Source organism: Pteronotus mesoamericanus, unplaced genomic scaffold, assembly GCF_021234165.1.
Source record: "Pteronotus mesoamericanus isolate MK-2021 breed Mesoamerican mustached bat unplaced genomic scaffold, CSHL_Meso_final contig_25, whole genome shotgun sequence".
Classification (NCBI taxonomy): Eukaryota; Metazoa; Chordata; class Mammalia; order Chiroptera; family Mormoopidae; genus Pteronotus; species Pteronotus mesoamericanus.
This window is the reverse complement of record NW_026555105.1, coordinates 21,156,936-21,170,678: the sequence shown is the minus strand read 5'-3', so window position 1 is coordinate 21,170,678 and position 13,743 is coordinate 21,156,936. Positions and strand designations below refer to the sequence as shown.

The 13,743-nt window shown below is 50.5% G+C and overlaps 1 protein-coding gene across 1 annotated transcript; it reads left to right on the top strand.

The window, feature by feature from the left end:
- The first annotated feature begins 9,735 nt into the window (after window positions 1-9,735).
- SRXN1 (sulfiredoxin 1) lies at window positions 9,736-13,225 on the top strand. Its single transcript, XM_054573930.1, has 2 exons — window positions 9,736-9,953; window positions 12,624-13,225. The coding sequence occupies exons 1-2, from the start codon at window positions 9,744-9,746 to the stop codon at window positions 12,825-12,827; spliced, it is 414 nt and encodes a 137-aa protein (XP_054429905.1). The 5' UTR covers window positions 9,736-9,743; the 3' UTR covers window positions 12,828-13,225.
- The last annotated feature ends 518 nt before the right edge of the window (window positions 13,226-13,743 follow it).

Sequence of the window (13,743 nt, the reverse complement as noted above, 5' to 3'; positions counted from 1 at the left end):
TAATAACATAAGTGAATAAAGCAGGTGGCCCTAATACACTGGGGAATGGCGGAGCCTGTGACGGGCAGGAAAGAATGTGTCTCAGCCTGAAGAACTGCAATTCTAATTACACCTCCAAAACAAAGAGCCAGACTTGTCCCTTGACAGCCTGCTTACAAGCCCTGTATGCTCCCCCAGCACAAGGCTTACTGCTCTGGCCAGGTTTCTGGCCAGTCCTACTGGTCACACAGCAGCACATGCATGCATTGCAAAAAAACTGACTTTGGCTGAAAGTTATCCAACCACAGTGAACTGCCGCTAGAGTTCATGGGCTACCTGTCATTACCTGTTCAGGAAGACAATGCACGACCAAGCCACCTTCTGTGCTAGCAGCCTTGGTGCTCTTTTAAAAGGCAAATCTGTCCTTGCCTTACTCAAAACTGGGGACCACCAACACCACGCCATTTAATTCCAGCCCTCAACACAGATTCATTGAGAGGCGGGGCCTCTGCCAGGCTGTGGGACTAGGGCTGGAAGTAGGAACCCCATCTCCCCTGGAGCTGCCTTTTGTAGGCAGTGCACTAAATGTCGAGACCCTCATCCTGTCCACCCTTAGCCCCAGGTGTCTGCCCACCCTTCCCTCCACACACCTCTGGACAGGCAGCTGCATCCTGAGCTGTGCTCTAGGTGTCTCCATCAACAACGGCAGTGTGAGAACCCCCAGAAAGTCTCCAGTGGGATTTTGAGGGGGCGAGGCACCCGTTGCCTTCCCTAGCCATGCACACACTCTTCTGTGGCTATGACGCACTGCATCTGGGCAGCTGTTGCATCAATTGCATTTGTTTCAGGTGCAGGTTGGAACAAAACCCACTCTATATCAGCATTTTATACACATCTAATCCTGTATTAAATCTCATTGAAGTGGAAAGTAGTTAACACAGGGAATTGGCTGCTGGAAAAATCGTTGCAAGGGCTGAAGACCCTCAGCGGGATCCCAGGTCATCGCCCAGAACTGGCCCACGAAGGGAGCTGCTGCTTCTTCCACAACCACACGGGGGCAGTCAGGAGGCTGCACTACTGAGTTCCAGAACACAGCACAGTAGGTGTGACCTAGGGATCAAGAGGTCCCTGCCACGGCCTCTGTAACTATCCCCTGTCTCCTACTACCCTGGTGGCTCACACTGGAACAATGTCGCAGGAAAACTTAGCACCTCCACAACCATCCTGCCGGTAGGAGAAGACAAGGCAATAAGAAAATGGCCCCTGCCCACTTCTGCCATCCAAATCCCACAGAAGCGCCTCTAACTGACAGGACCTAATTCACTGTCAGTATCCTTGCTGCAAGGAGGTCTGAGAAATGTAGCTTTTAACTCTCTAACACACAATGCAGAAGGCACCCTAGAGGGAGATGGGAATGGATGTTGGGTGCCCACTGACAATATCCAACCCAGTTACCTGTCTGTCGTCCATCCCATCCTTCCCTCCTTGATTGGGAGCCATGCAATTTGGGGACATCAGCTTTAGGGGTGGTCTTAATTGGTCCAAGAGTAATCTCATCCCCTACACGTTGAGAAATGGGGATATGTCTCTATTCTGGCCAATTAGACTTGAGAGGTTCACTGGAAGCTTATGGGAAATTTTGCTTCTTCCCATCTATTAAGAGAAAGGAAGAGAATGGGGTCTCTTTTCCTCCATGAACATGAACAGAGAAGCGTGTTATCTTGTGGCCACGAAGGGAACCACAGTCGGGGCTGGTAGCACGAACTCACGAGCTGGATGGCAGAGCAAAGAGGTGGGGAAAGTGCACGCCCCTGACGGCATCCAGGAGTCATGGGGAAAAGCCACTCCGTGTGCTGCCTCTGTACTTCACGGTCTGTGACACAAGTGTTTTTATTGTTTAAGTCCGTTGACTCCGGTTGCTGTTGCCGGCAGCCCAGGGCATCTCAACGGGCGCATCAATCCACTTTGCTTTTCCCACTCCTCACAGAGGAAGATCTCCGTCATGCAACCCTCTGGTTCTCCTCTCACCTGTCTGGCTGCTCCACCTCGCCTGTACCCAAGGACGGCACCCACTTCCTGTTCCTCCTTGTGTTCTAGTCTGTGTTCCTCAAGGTTCTCTCTCCTAGACGCTCTCCCCTTCCCATTGTACACTCTGGTGAAGCCATCTCATTCCGCCCATGGCTTCCATTTCCAACCACATGCAGATGACTCACAAATTTACATTTTCAAGTCCAACCTCCTCTCTGAGCTGCAAATCCCTATCTGCCAGCAGGCCACCTCCACAAGAATGTCCCAGAAGCACCACAGACCAGGCCAAGTCTGAAGACACGACTTGGTCTTCTCCAGGGATTTCCACCTCCATGAATGGCACCAGCACCCACCTCATCTTTCAGCCACAGAACCCAGAAGTCACCTCTCCCTGCTCTACCTCGCCCACCCTCCCATCCAATCCATCACCCAGTTCTGTTGATTTTTCCTATCTTCTCAGTCTCCAGCCTAGTCCATAGCTGCCATCATCTCTTACCTGGACAAATGGACCAGCCTTCCCCTTGGTCTCCCTGGGTCCATTTTGGCTCCCACACCTTCCATCTTCTCTCCACAGCAGCCACAGGAATCTTGTTTAAAGTGTAGATCTTATCATGTCACTCTTAGCCCTATTCTCTGCTTAAAACACTTCCACGACCTCCCACTGTGTGTGGGAAAAATGGAACTTGCTTAGGGCAGCTTTTGAAGCCCTACCCGGTCTGGCTCCTTCCACTGGTCCAGCTGCATCTTCAACCAGTGCCCTTTGCTCTCTGAGCTCCTGCTGCCACTTTTCAGCAATGTTGCTCCCTCCTGCCACAGGGCCCTTCATAAGCTGTTGTCTCCCTTAGTAACATACTCCATCTGCATTGCCAGCATCGCCACCCTTCACTAGGTAATGTCTCTTCATCCTTCATCTCCCAGCTGGGTGCTCACTTCCTCAGGAACCACATGCTGCTTGTTCTCAGCACTTACCATCAACGTACACTTTTCCATTAGTCAGTAGGATTATCTGGTCACCTCTGTCTCCCCCACTAGACTGTGAGTTTCATGAGGCAGAAACTGAAGAGTCTTTTTGCTCATCATTAAGTCCCCTGGGTGTAGCACAGTGGCCCAGCCAAGAGCAGATGACCAGTAATCATTTTTAAATAAACAACCTATATTTAAGTGATAAGCAACTATGGTGGCTTATGCTTTTTTAAAAAAAGTTTCCCTAATGGCCACTGGTTTCCCTAATGGCTGATTGGTTCAGATGTGGTCATCTGACTAGAACTCGGAAATTTTCTGTCTCCCTTTCTCTGAGACATAAAACTTGTAACTTGACAGCTGTGGCTTAGACTAATAGCTACCTATCCGTCTCCATTCTCTCCTTCCTTAGTAAGACAACTCCAACTTTAGCTGAGCATATGGCTTCATTGAATGAAGACTACATATCCCAGCTGCCCTTGCAGCCAGGAGGGGCTATGTGACCAAATTCTGGCCAATGACTTGAAAGAGAAAGTGTTATATGAAACTTAAGAGACAACAGCCTAAAGAGGAGGAGGCCATAACCTTTTGCCTTTCCCTTTCTCCACCTCCTTCCAGGCTGGCACTTCAGCCGCAATCTTGGACCAGAAGGTGACCCTGAGAAAGAAAGCCCTACTCTAAAATGATATAGTATACAGACCGAAAGGGCCCATGCCCTTGGTGACCATGGAGCAGCCACCCCAGCTTCACCCCACAGCCACCCCAGCCCCGAGGCCCCGCTTCGCCCCCCAGTAAAGGGAGTAGCTGGGTGTTCCCATTTCCATTAAACTAATTTACATCGGCTTTCTTCGCTTGCAAACAAGCGAGTCTTGGCTAATCCATTGAGACTAGTCTAGAAGTGCAGGCATGGAAGATGTATTCATAAAGGGGTGTCCAACCTGCGGCCCAGGATGGCTGTGAATGCAGCCCAACAGAAAACCGTAAATTTACTTAAAACATTATGAGATTTTTTTTTTTTTGTGTGACTATGTGTCACAATGTATTTAATGTGTGACCCAAGACAACTCTTCTTCCAGTGTGGCACAGAGACACCAAATGGTTGGACATCCCTGAATGTAACCAAACCACTCATATTTATTGAGCGCTCAAAACGTGTTGGGCATTGTTCTAAGGACTTCACCTACATCATTTCTTTTCATTCTTCCAACAACCCTACAAACGAAGTGCCATTATTATGGCCATTTTTCAGGTTAGGAAACTGGGGCACAGACAGGTGACCAGACCAAGCTCACACATCTAAGATGTGTGTAATTTTAACCCAGGCAAGGTGCAGGACTATTGGCACGACCTGTGACATTCCGCCTTTGCCTTAGTTTTGGTTCCCCAACAGCAGTCTGAGACTTGAGTGCAGGTGGTTTATTGGGTGCTGGTTCCAGGAAGCAGGAGTAAGGGGGCAAGAAGAACGAGACAGGGGTGCGTTAGCGCCGCTGCTGCTGCCACAGGGGGACTGGGTGCTCCTGGTCTCTGAGAGGGGCCCAGAAAGGTCCGAGTGTCTGGAAGAAGTTGTGGCGCCTGTGCTGTGGCTGATGGGTCTCCTCTAAGCCAATCACAGTGTCCCAGTAGGATGACAGGTTCCAGCACCTCTGTTTAAGCAGCTGAGCCTGTGGCTGGTCCCTGAAGAATGTTAATCCCCAGGTAGTCATGTGACTCAAGCTAGCCCAATCAGACCAAAGAGAAAAGCTTTAATTCCATCATTGCTGGGGGAGAGGGTCTCTTTCTTTTCTCTTGGATGTGAACTGCCATGGACTGAATGTCTGTGTCCCAATAAAGTTCTATGTTGAAATCCTAACTCCCAATATAATGGTACTTGGAGGTGGAGCTTTGGGGAGGTGTTTAAGGTGATGAAGGTGGAGCCCTCATGAATGGGGTTAGTGCCCTTGTAAGCAGAGACCCCAGAGAGCTCTCTCACCCCTTCCACCATGTGAGAACATGGCAAGAAGAACCAGGAAATGGAACCTCACCAGACACCAAATCTGTTGGCACCTTGATCTCAGACTTCAGCCTACAGAACTGTGATAAATAAGTGTTTGTTGTTTAAGCCACCCAATCTATGGAATTTTGGTATAGCAGCCTATGCTAACGCATGAACAAAGAAGAAGGTTGTCCCAGTGGGCACTAGCAGTCATTCTGTGACTATGAGGAGGAGTAATTTAAGTGCAGAGTTGCCTCTCGACCCCTAAGGAGATGGCTAGCAAGCACCGAAGCTACAGAAGAAAGAGACGAATTTTCTGCCTAAAATAAGTACACGAACTTATGGGTTGGTAGAGAGGACAAAGAGAAGATGGAGGAAAAAAACAGAAAAAAATGGCACCAAGCAACAGGGCACAACCCTGTAAGCCAAGTTGTAGAAATGAACTAGGGAATTTCAAGGGTCGCGGAATATAAGATTTTAATGTTCCTTTTCTGGCACACAAACCCTTTCATCTCCCCCACACTCAGAAGTCTTTTGCATACCCAAATAAATGCCTGAGGGACTAGATTTTTTATCAAAAGTGAAGGGGGAAGGGAGGAGCCAGGAGCCTAGGAACAGGATGGGGAGAACAGGCAGTTAGGGCCTTTTGTTGCAAACCACACACATGAATCCAGCTGATCTGGACAGAAAAGAAATGTATCAATGTCTTGCCCCTTATTCCCTTAGGCCACCTCTGAGGTCACTATAAGCTGGCAGCGTCATCCTCTGGGTCCTCAGATGCTTGCGCAGTTTAAGTACAGGGCAGCCCAGAAATGGCAGATTTAACATTCTCAGGCCTCCCTCAACCAATGAGAGACAGGAGTCAGTGAATAAAAGAGGTCCAGTCCCACCCCCATTTCTTCCTCCAAGGGACAATACTGATTGATACATGATCCACGATGTTCTTCTCAGAGTCCCCAGGAGGGGTAAGCCCCAGTTGCCACCAAGTTAACCTGCCCATCCGCGTGCCCTTCATTGCCACTCCCCCTTCCCCAGTCATTGCTGGGATCAGCTCCTACAACAGATGCGTCTTCTAAGATGGTCACAACAATACTTCCCACTCACAAGCTCTTTTAGAACCTTGCAACTCTACCATTAAGAAACAGAGTCTCTGTTCTGTCCCTTGAGCCTGGGGGTACAGGGTGGGTTTGTGACAGTTCCCATAAATAGAATGCTGCAGAAATGATTCTGTATGACTCCCAAGACTAGGCTGGAAAAGCCCATGAAGTCTTTGCCAGGTTTTCTTGGGGAAGTAGCTCTTGGAAGCTGGTACCATGCTGTGAGGAAGCCCAGGCCACATGGAGAGGCCACATGGAGGTGTTCTGGCTGACAGGCAGGACCATCTGCCAGACGTGTAAATGAAGTCACCTCCGGATGATTCCAGCCCCAGCTATCAAGTCACCTCCCAGCTGATGGCCCAGATATTGCAGAGAAGAGACAAGCCGTCCCCACTGTGCCCTGACTGATTTCGTGACCCAGAATTTGTGAGGATAATAAAACGGATGTTTTATGCCACTAAATTTTGGAGTGGTTTGTTTCACAGCAATAATAACTAGAACATCTCCCAAGTAAACTAGCTTCGCACAAGTTTTTATCTCAGGGTCTACTTTTGAGAGAATCCAAACTAAAACAAAAGGATATTGCATATATCTCAAAATTGCTCCAGCTTCCAGTTCCAGACTTACGTTAGCTCCAGTGGAAGGCACCTCATATTAATCTCAACAAGAGGCTTAAGTCTCAATCTCACCGACTCAGGGACAGCTAGGCCAATACAATGCAACTGCTGATTGGGTAGGCCTGGTCAGGTGCTCCTTTCTTTTTGCCCCCCCCTCCCCACTCCCTGGCCATGGGGTCTGGCCCACTAACCACACAGTCTGGAGAGTGGGGAAAGGAAGTTCCCCACAGGAAAACGAGATTGCAGCCACCAGGCCTGGCCAGCTGTGTTCAGAGATCAGGGCCCATGAACTTCCATGGAAGGTAAACCTTCTCAAGTCCGTAGGTGAATGACAGTTAAGCCAAGCCTGCCTTGGTAACTCTACTCCCCTTGCCAGGGAGTGGTTTAGACACAGACATGATGTAATTCTTGCCAGTGAGTTATGAGGAAAAGGCTCCTGGGCTAGCGGGTAGGAGGGAAGGCAGTGATTAGTAAAGGTTCCTTCACTCTGAAGAGGCACAACGGGATATCCTACCTTCTACCTTTGAAAGTTGTTTTACAGTGATGTGATGTTTGGAGCTACAGCAGCCATCTTGGGACCACGGCGGGCAAGCCTGAGGATAAAAACCAGAGTGTGGAGCACAACGGTACGAAAAGGTGGAAAGAACCTGGGTCTTTGATGACACTGATCAACTACTCTACCAACCATGGATACACCTACCACCAAACATTTTTGGAAATAAACAAATTTTAATTACTGTTTAAGCCATTTTTGAGTTGAACGACAGGCATCTTACCATACAGAACTTGGTACCAAGAGTGGGGGCCTCACTGGGCCTACCACAATGAGAGATTTGGGTCAAATCTCCATTTTTTCCCATTCCAGATGCTGTTCTCCTGCCTCTTCTTATTGAGGAAGTAATGAGGAAGTGATTCTAGAAGGGACAACTTCCCTCTTGATGAAATTCTCTAATTCTCAGTAATTCTGGGGCTGCGGTATGGGTGTTGGTTCTCCTTCCAAAAGCAAAGTATGATTAGGTTGTTCACAGGGGTTCCATTTTGATGGCCTCAGCATTCCAGGGTTTGCAAGAGACTAAGAACCCAACACAAACAATCTTCAACAGTAAAATGGGTATTACACACTGAGCACTTACTATGTACACCTTCTCAATTCACACTCGTAACAACTTTGAGTGATGGGCGACATTACCTCATTTTGTAGAGGGTTCAGAAAGTGTCAGCAACTGGCCCATGTAGCAGCGCCCCGGCCCAGTGGGTACCATTCCTTGTTTTCGCCAGCTGAGAGGGTGGCTATGCATTCCCCAGGCCGGTGCCGATCAGGGTGAGGAGGACAACCAAGCCAGACCTGCCTGTCTTCAACCGGATCTGCAATGGTCCCACCTCCCTGCTTTTGCTCAGCTGATCTTGTGGCTGGAATGTCCTTCACATCTACCTTCATCCAGTACTTTCTAGTGTCAGGTGTCAGGTACCTTTCTAAATACTTACTGTGCTATTCTCATTTACTCCCCCTGGAAATTCAGGGAAGAAACTGAGGCACAGAAAAGTTGAATAACCACCCCTGTCCCCAGATACCACAGCTGGTGGTCCAGCCAGGATTCAAATCCATGCAATTCCAGTGATTCTGGAGCCTATACATCACCCACTTCTTCCCTCTTCCTCTCCCTCTCCAGGACCAAGCCATTTTCCAGTCTGAATGCACCTCCTCCAGGGAACCTTCCCTGATGCTCTCAGTCAAACATAGCCTCTCCTTAAGCATCCTGGGTGTTCATGATAAAACCAGTCACCTTCTTTGGTTATCACTATGTACTTGGCCAACTACTATGCCCTAATTTAACCCCCACGCTGCCCTCCATCAGCCATTATCTCTGCGTGTCCCCAAAACAACTACTTTACAGAAGAGCCGAATCTGTGCCAAAGTCTTAATATTAACATAGAGGCTGATAAGAACCTGGAATTTAAACCAGGAGCCTCTGCATACCTCTCCTTGGCCCCAGAGGACACTCAATGCTGAACATGGGCCCAAGGGGACAGAGGACTCTAAAGAGAGGAGAATGGGTCAGGCAGTCAGCATGTCTGGATCTAAGTCATTACCACCATCCTCTGAAGGTTCAAGGTCCTCCTCTGTAAGCAGGCGTTTGTGGTTCAGTGGCTCGGGGCTCTGGCCTCAGGTGACCTTCCATTTTTGACTGCTGTACCTTAGACAAGGGGTACAATAACCACTAGCAGTGCTGTCGGGATTTGATGAGACAATGTGGAACTTCAGGGCAGTGTCCACACACTGTCAGCACGATCCCAGAAGGCTCCTTGTGACAGTCACTTTTGCTGAACGGAGGCAACCAGCGGTGGTGTAGGGAGCGCACCGGGAGCCAGCCTGTCTGGATTTGAACCCTGTTTCAGTCACTTTCTAGCTCCATGAACTTCGGCAAATCACTCACTGTGTCTCAGTTTCCTCACATGGAAAAAGGGAATAATAGTCCTACCTAACTTACAGGACTGTTTTGAGGTGTACGTAAGTTGATATACAAGCAAAGTGTTTAGAACAGTGTCTGATACAGTACTAGATTCGTGGTTTTACTGTCGTCGGCGTCATTACCACCTCCAGGGCTATTATCCATAGGATTTTGAATGTCGGGAAGCCAAGTACTGTGGGTTTTGCCGACTCATCCTCGCTCCACATATTCGGTCACCGCCCCCCCTTGTCCCCGCCCCGGACCCCGCGGACCTGAGTCACCCCGGACTGTGCGTCACCCGCGCTCTCCCGCCCCACGACTTGCAGACTCACCCTGAGTCAGCCGGTCCGGGCGCTTCCACTCCCGGGACTCCACGCGGCAGAGGGGAGAGGACGAGGCGCCCCCCAGCGGAGAGCCGGAGACCCGCACGGCTTCCGCCGCTCCCCGCGAGCCGAGCCGACGTCGGGTGTTGGGGCTCCGGGATGCGACCGGACCACCAACCGAGTCTGGGAAGAAAGGCACCCTGGCCCGAGCCCCCGCCCGCCTGCACAGAATGGTATGGCCCAGCCGGGTTAAAGTCCCGGGTGGGGAGGGTGGGGGCGGAGGCGGCACGGCCGGCGGCGGCGGCGGCGGCGGCGCGATGGGCCTGCGAGCAGGAAGAGCACTGGGTAGGGCCGGGGCGGGCCGGGGGACGCCCGAGGGACCCGGGCCCAGCGGCGGCGCACAGGGCGGCAGCATCCACTCGGGCTGCATCTCCGCGGTGCACAACGTGCCGCTGAGCGTGCTGATCCGGCCGCTGCCGTCTGTGCTGGATCCGGCCAAGGTGCAGAGCCTTGTGGACACGATCCGGGTGAGGCCCCGGGAACGTCCGTCGGAGGGAGGTGCCGGAGGAACCAAGTCTCACAGGACGCTAGAGGGGGCTGGTTCCCGGCTCCGCTGGAGCACTGCCTTTCCTGTGTGACCTTGAGCAACTGGCTGGGCCTCTCTGGGCCTCAGTTGCCTTACTTGAGCAAGCAGGGGATTGACAGGATGATTAAAATAAGGATCGATAACATAACGATAGCACTTTCAGTGTCCCAAGAGCAGTTTTAAGTGCCTTAGCTTGTTCATGCCAACCCTATGAGGTAGATACTACCATTGTTCCTCTTTTACAGATGAGGAAACTGAGGCACGGGAAGATTTAAGCAACTTTTTCAAGGTCAGACACTTAAAAAGTGACACAGCCCGGCCCTGGTGCCCAGCAGCATGGCCACCATACTATCTGGAGATAAGCTGTGCTGTCACTTCTGGCTGTACAAGTGAGTGGCAGGGGATGCCGGCATGTCACGTCTGCTGGGAGGGCCTTGTTTGAATCAGAACAGGGAGAGGACAGCCCCCTTGATGGGGGCGGCCCCATCAATGAAGGGGGATGTTCGAGAATGCAGGCGTGACCCTGGAAGGAACTTTTGAGAAGGGAGGGGACGTATGTGTCAGGTGAAGCCTGCATGGCAGCTTGTCCCCTTCCCTCAGGCCCTTGGAAGGTGACTGTGTGAGACCCGGGGCTGCACCAAACACCTCTATAAGCTCCCCCAAATGTCTCTCAGTCCTAGAGTTTGCACTGCTGCTCCGCTGCCTGAACTGCTTCCCCAGGTAGCTCCAGGGCCCGCGCTGGTGCTTGGCTCAGGCCTCCGCCTCCCTGTCCATCTGGGTTAAGGGAACCCTGGCCTCTCCATCTGTCCCCTTAACCTGAGATATTTCCCCATGAAGCACTTATGTCCACATGAAATTATATGATACATTTATTTGTTCGTGTTCCCTTGTCTGCCCCACCTCATGGCTGTTCCCTCAACACTAGCCCAGTGCCTGGCTGTTTATGGAGGATGTAGTCTTGCGTACTGTGTCCCACCCTGGGCCTTTGCACAGGCTTTTTACCCTGGTGGGGACACTCTGCCATCTCTTCATTATTTTCAACTCCTTAGTCTTCCTCTCTTAAGGCCAGCGTCTTCCCTGATGGCTCCCCTCTGGGTTAGGGGCCTCCCGTGGGCCCCTGGCCTCCTGCATGCCCACCAGCATAGTTCTGAACCCACTGGCTTTTCATGAGCTATTTAAAAACCTGTCTTCCATGCTAGAACCATATGCTCTATGAGGGTGAGAATCAGACCTGTCTTTCCTCACCATAGGTGTTAGTTTTCTGTGCCTGTTGTAACAAAGTACCAGAAACTTAGTGGCTTAAAACAATATAGTTTGTTATTCTCTAATCAGAAGTCCAAATGGGTCTTACTGGGCTGAAACCAAGTTGTCAGCAGGGCTACATTCCTCTCTAGAGTCCCTAGGGCAGAATCCACTTCCTTGCCTTTCTCAGCTTCTAGAAGCCACCACAATCCTTGGCTCACAGCATCTTTGCTCAGTCTTCAAAGCCAGCAACATCTCCCTTGTCAAGATCCTTAATTGCATCTGTCAAGTCCCTTATGCCATGTAAGTAACATATTCACAGGCTCCAGGGAGTAGGATGTGGCCATTTGGGGGGGCTGTTATTCTGCCCATCCACCCACCACTGTGCCACCAGCACCCAGCACAGCTGCCCCTCGTTAGGGCTCCACTACCGGGCGGGCTGTGCTCTGTGCCTTCTGTGCATCAGCTTCTTAACCCTTCATCAGCAGCCCTGTGGAGTGTCTTACTCCCCCTTGCTCAGGGTCCGCTGCTGCTCTTTGGAGGAACTGAGATTCAAACTCAGGTTTGCCTGGTTCCAGAGCCCTGGCTCGTAGCTTTGCCTGTACCGCCAGGCATTGTTTGAAGTGCAATGTGTTGGGGGGGGGGGGGTGTATATATATTTTTTTCTTCATCCCCATTTGATAGATGGGGCAATTTAGGCACAAAGAGATTAATTGTCCAAGGTCACATAGGGGCTAAGTAGCAGAGCTGAGATTTAAACCTGGCAGTCAGGCTTTTACTCTAAGCTATTCCAATTCTCTTCCTTTCCAAGTGGGCTTCTCTGTCTTCAGTTCTCTGCTCCACCGTCACCTCAGAGAGGCCTTGTGGGCCCCCATCCCTGTCGTGGCATGGCATGGTGTTATTGTCTTCCTAGCATTTCTCTCTCTAACACTCACTTCTGCATTCCATTTGTCCCACTAGACCAAAACCCATGAAGGCAGGGGCTGTGTCTGTCTCATTCTGGTTGTGCTTTATTCCCAGAGTCTAGAACAGTGCCATAGCTATATGGTATGTGTGTATATATATGCAGATATATATGCATGTGGTGTGTTGATAAATATTCAACAACCTGGAATCTAGGGAGGAAGAGCCCTGATTTGTAGCATCTGCCCATTTCCCTGGTGTAAATACCCTCACCATGGCTGAATTTCAAGCTACCAAGGTGATGTCAACCAACTCACAAAATTCCTGAACATTTGTTAGTGTCTCACAAGCTAGCGTGAGCCAGTGTGCTCACCGTGTAGGAGCTCAACATAGATTAACAAAGTCTGCTTTGTAAACTATCGAGCGTTGTTCCGTACTCATCTACCCTGTGCCCCCTTCTCCCCAGGAGGACCCAGACAGTGTGCCCCCCATCGATGTCCTCTGGATCAAAGGAGCCCAGGGTGGTGACTATTTCTACTCCTTCGGGGGCTGCCACCGGTATGCGGCCTACCAGCAGCTACAGCGAGAGACCATCCCTGCCAAGCTTGTCCAGTCCACCATCTCGGACCTAAGGGTGTACCTGGGTGCTTCCACACCAGACTTGCAGTAGCAGGCTCCTTGGCACCTGCCACCAGTCCCAAAAGCCCAGGAGACATACCTCGCTTCCAGCAAGCTGGACCATGCCAACGGTGTGGCAGGGGAGCGTTCTCTGCCTGGAGGGAAGAGGGTCTGACACTAAGCGCCCTCTTTGCTAAGCTGCAAGACCTTGGATTTACTGCCAAACGGTGCGGGAGCTTCAGTTCCCACCACTGTGAAAATGGGTCATGTCTTTGCTTTTGAGGGATTATTGAGAGGATGAAATGAGAAAGGAGATGGGTTTGGAGAACCACAGGCTGCTGGCTCCAGATTCTCAAGGACAAGATCCTTTGCATTTTCATCTTTGTATATCCAATTATGTGAAATACATTGAGCTCTAAGCAAAGGAAAATGTAGTGTAACAAGGAGAAGTTTTTTTTTTCCTATCAATTCTAGAGACAGGTGACTAACAGCACTGGTTTAACAACTCAGCGAAGGTACGGCGCGCATCTCTGTAGTCCCTTCAGACTTTCCCTCATTACTTGTTGCTCACGGTCACAGGATGGCTGCTGTGCCTCTAGGGATCATGGCCATGTTCAAGGAAGCAAGTAGTGGGGAGAAGGAAGGGCTGAGCCAGCGGGACCTGTCAACTTCTATCCTAAAGTCAAACCTTTCTCGGAGGTCTTTTTCCTGATCTATTCCCTACACATTTCCACTTAGGATTCCTTGACACAAACCAGCTACCATTGTCACACCCAGAAGTAAAGAAAGCTAAGACAGCAGGGAACAAAACTGTCACAGTTGAGTGGACTGATCACATCCCATCTCCTGGGACTGGCACACTGCCTCCTGAAATAAAATTGGAATCCCACTACCGAGAGGGAAATGAGTAATTGTTACCAGTTAGCCTTTGCTGTCTAACATACCATCCTCAAACGTAGCAGCTAGAA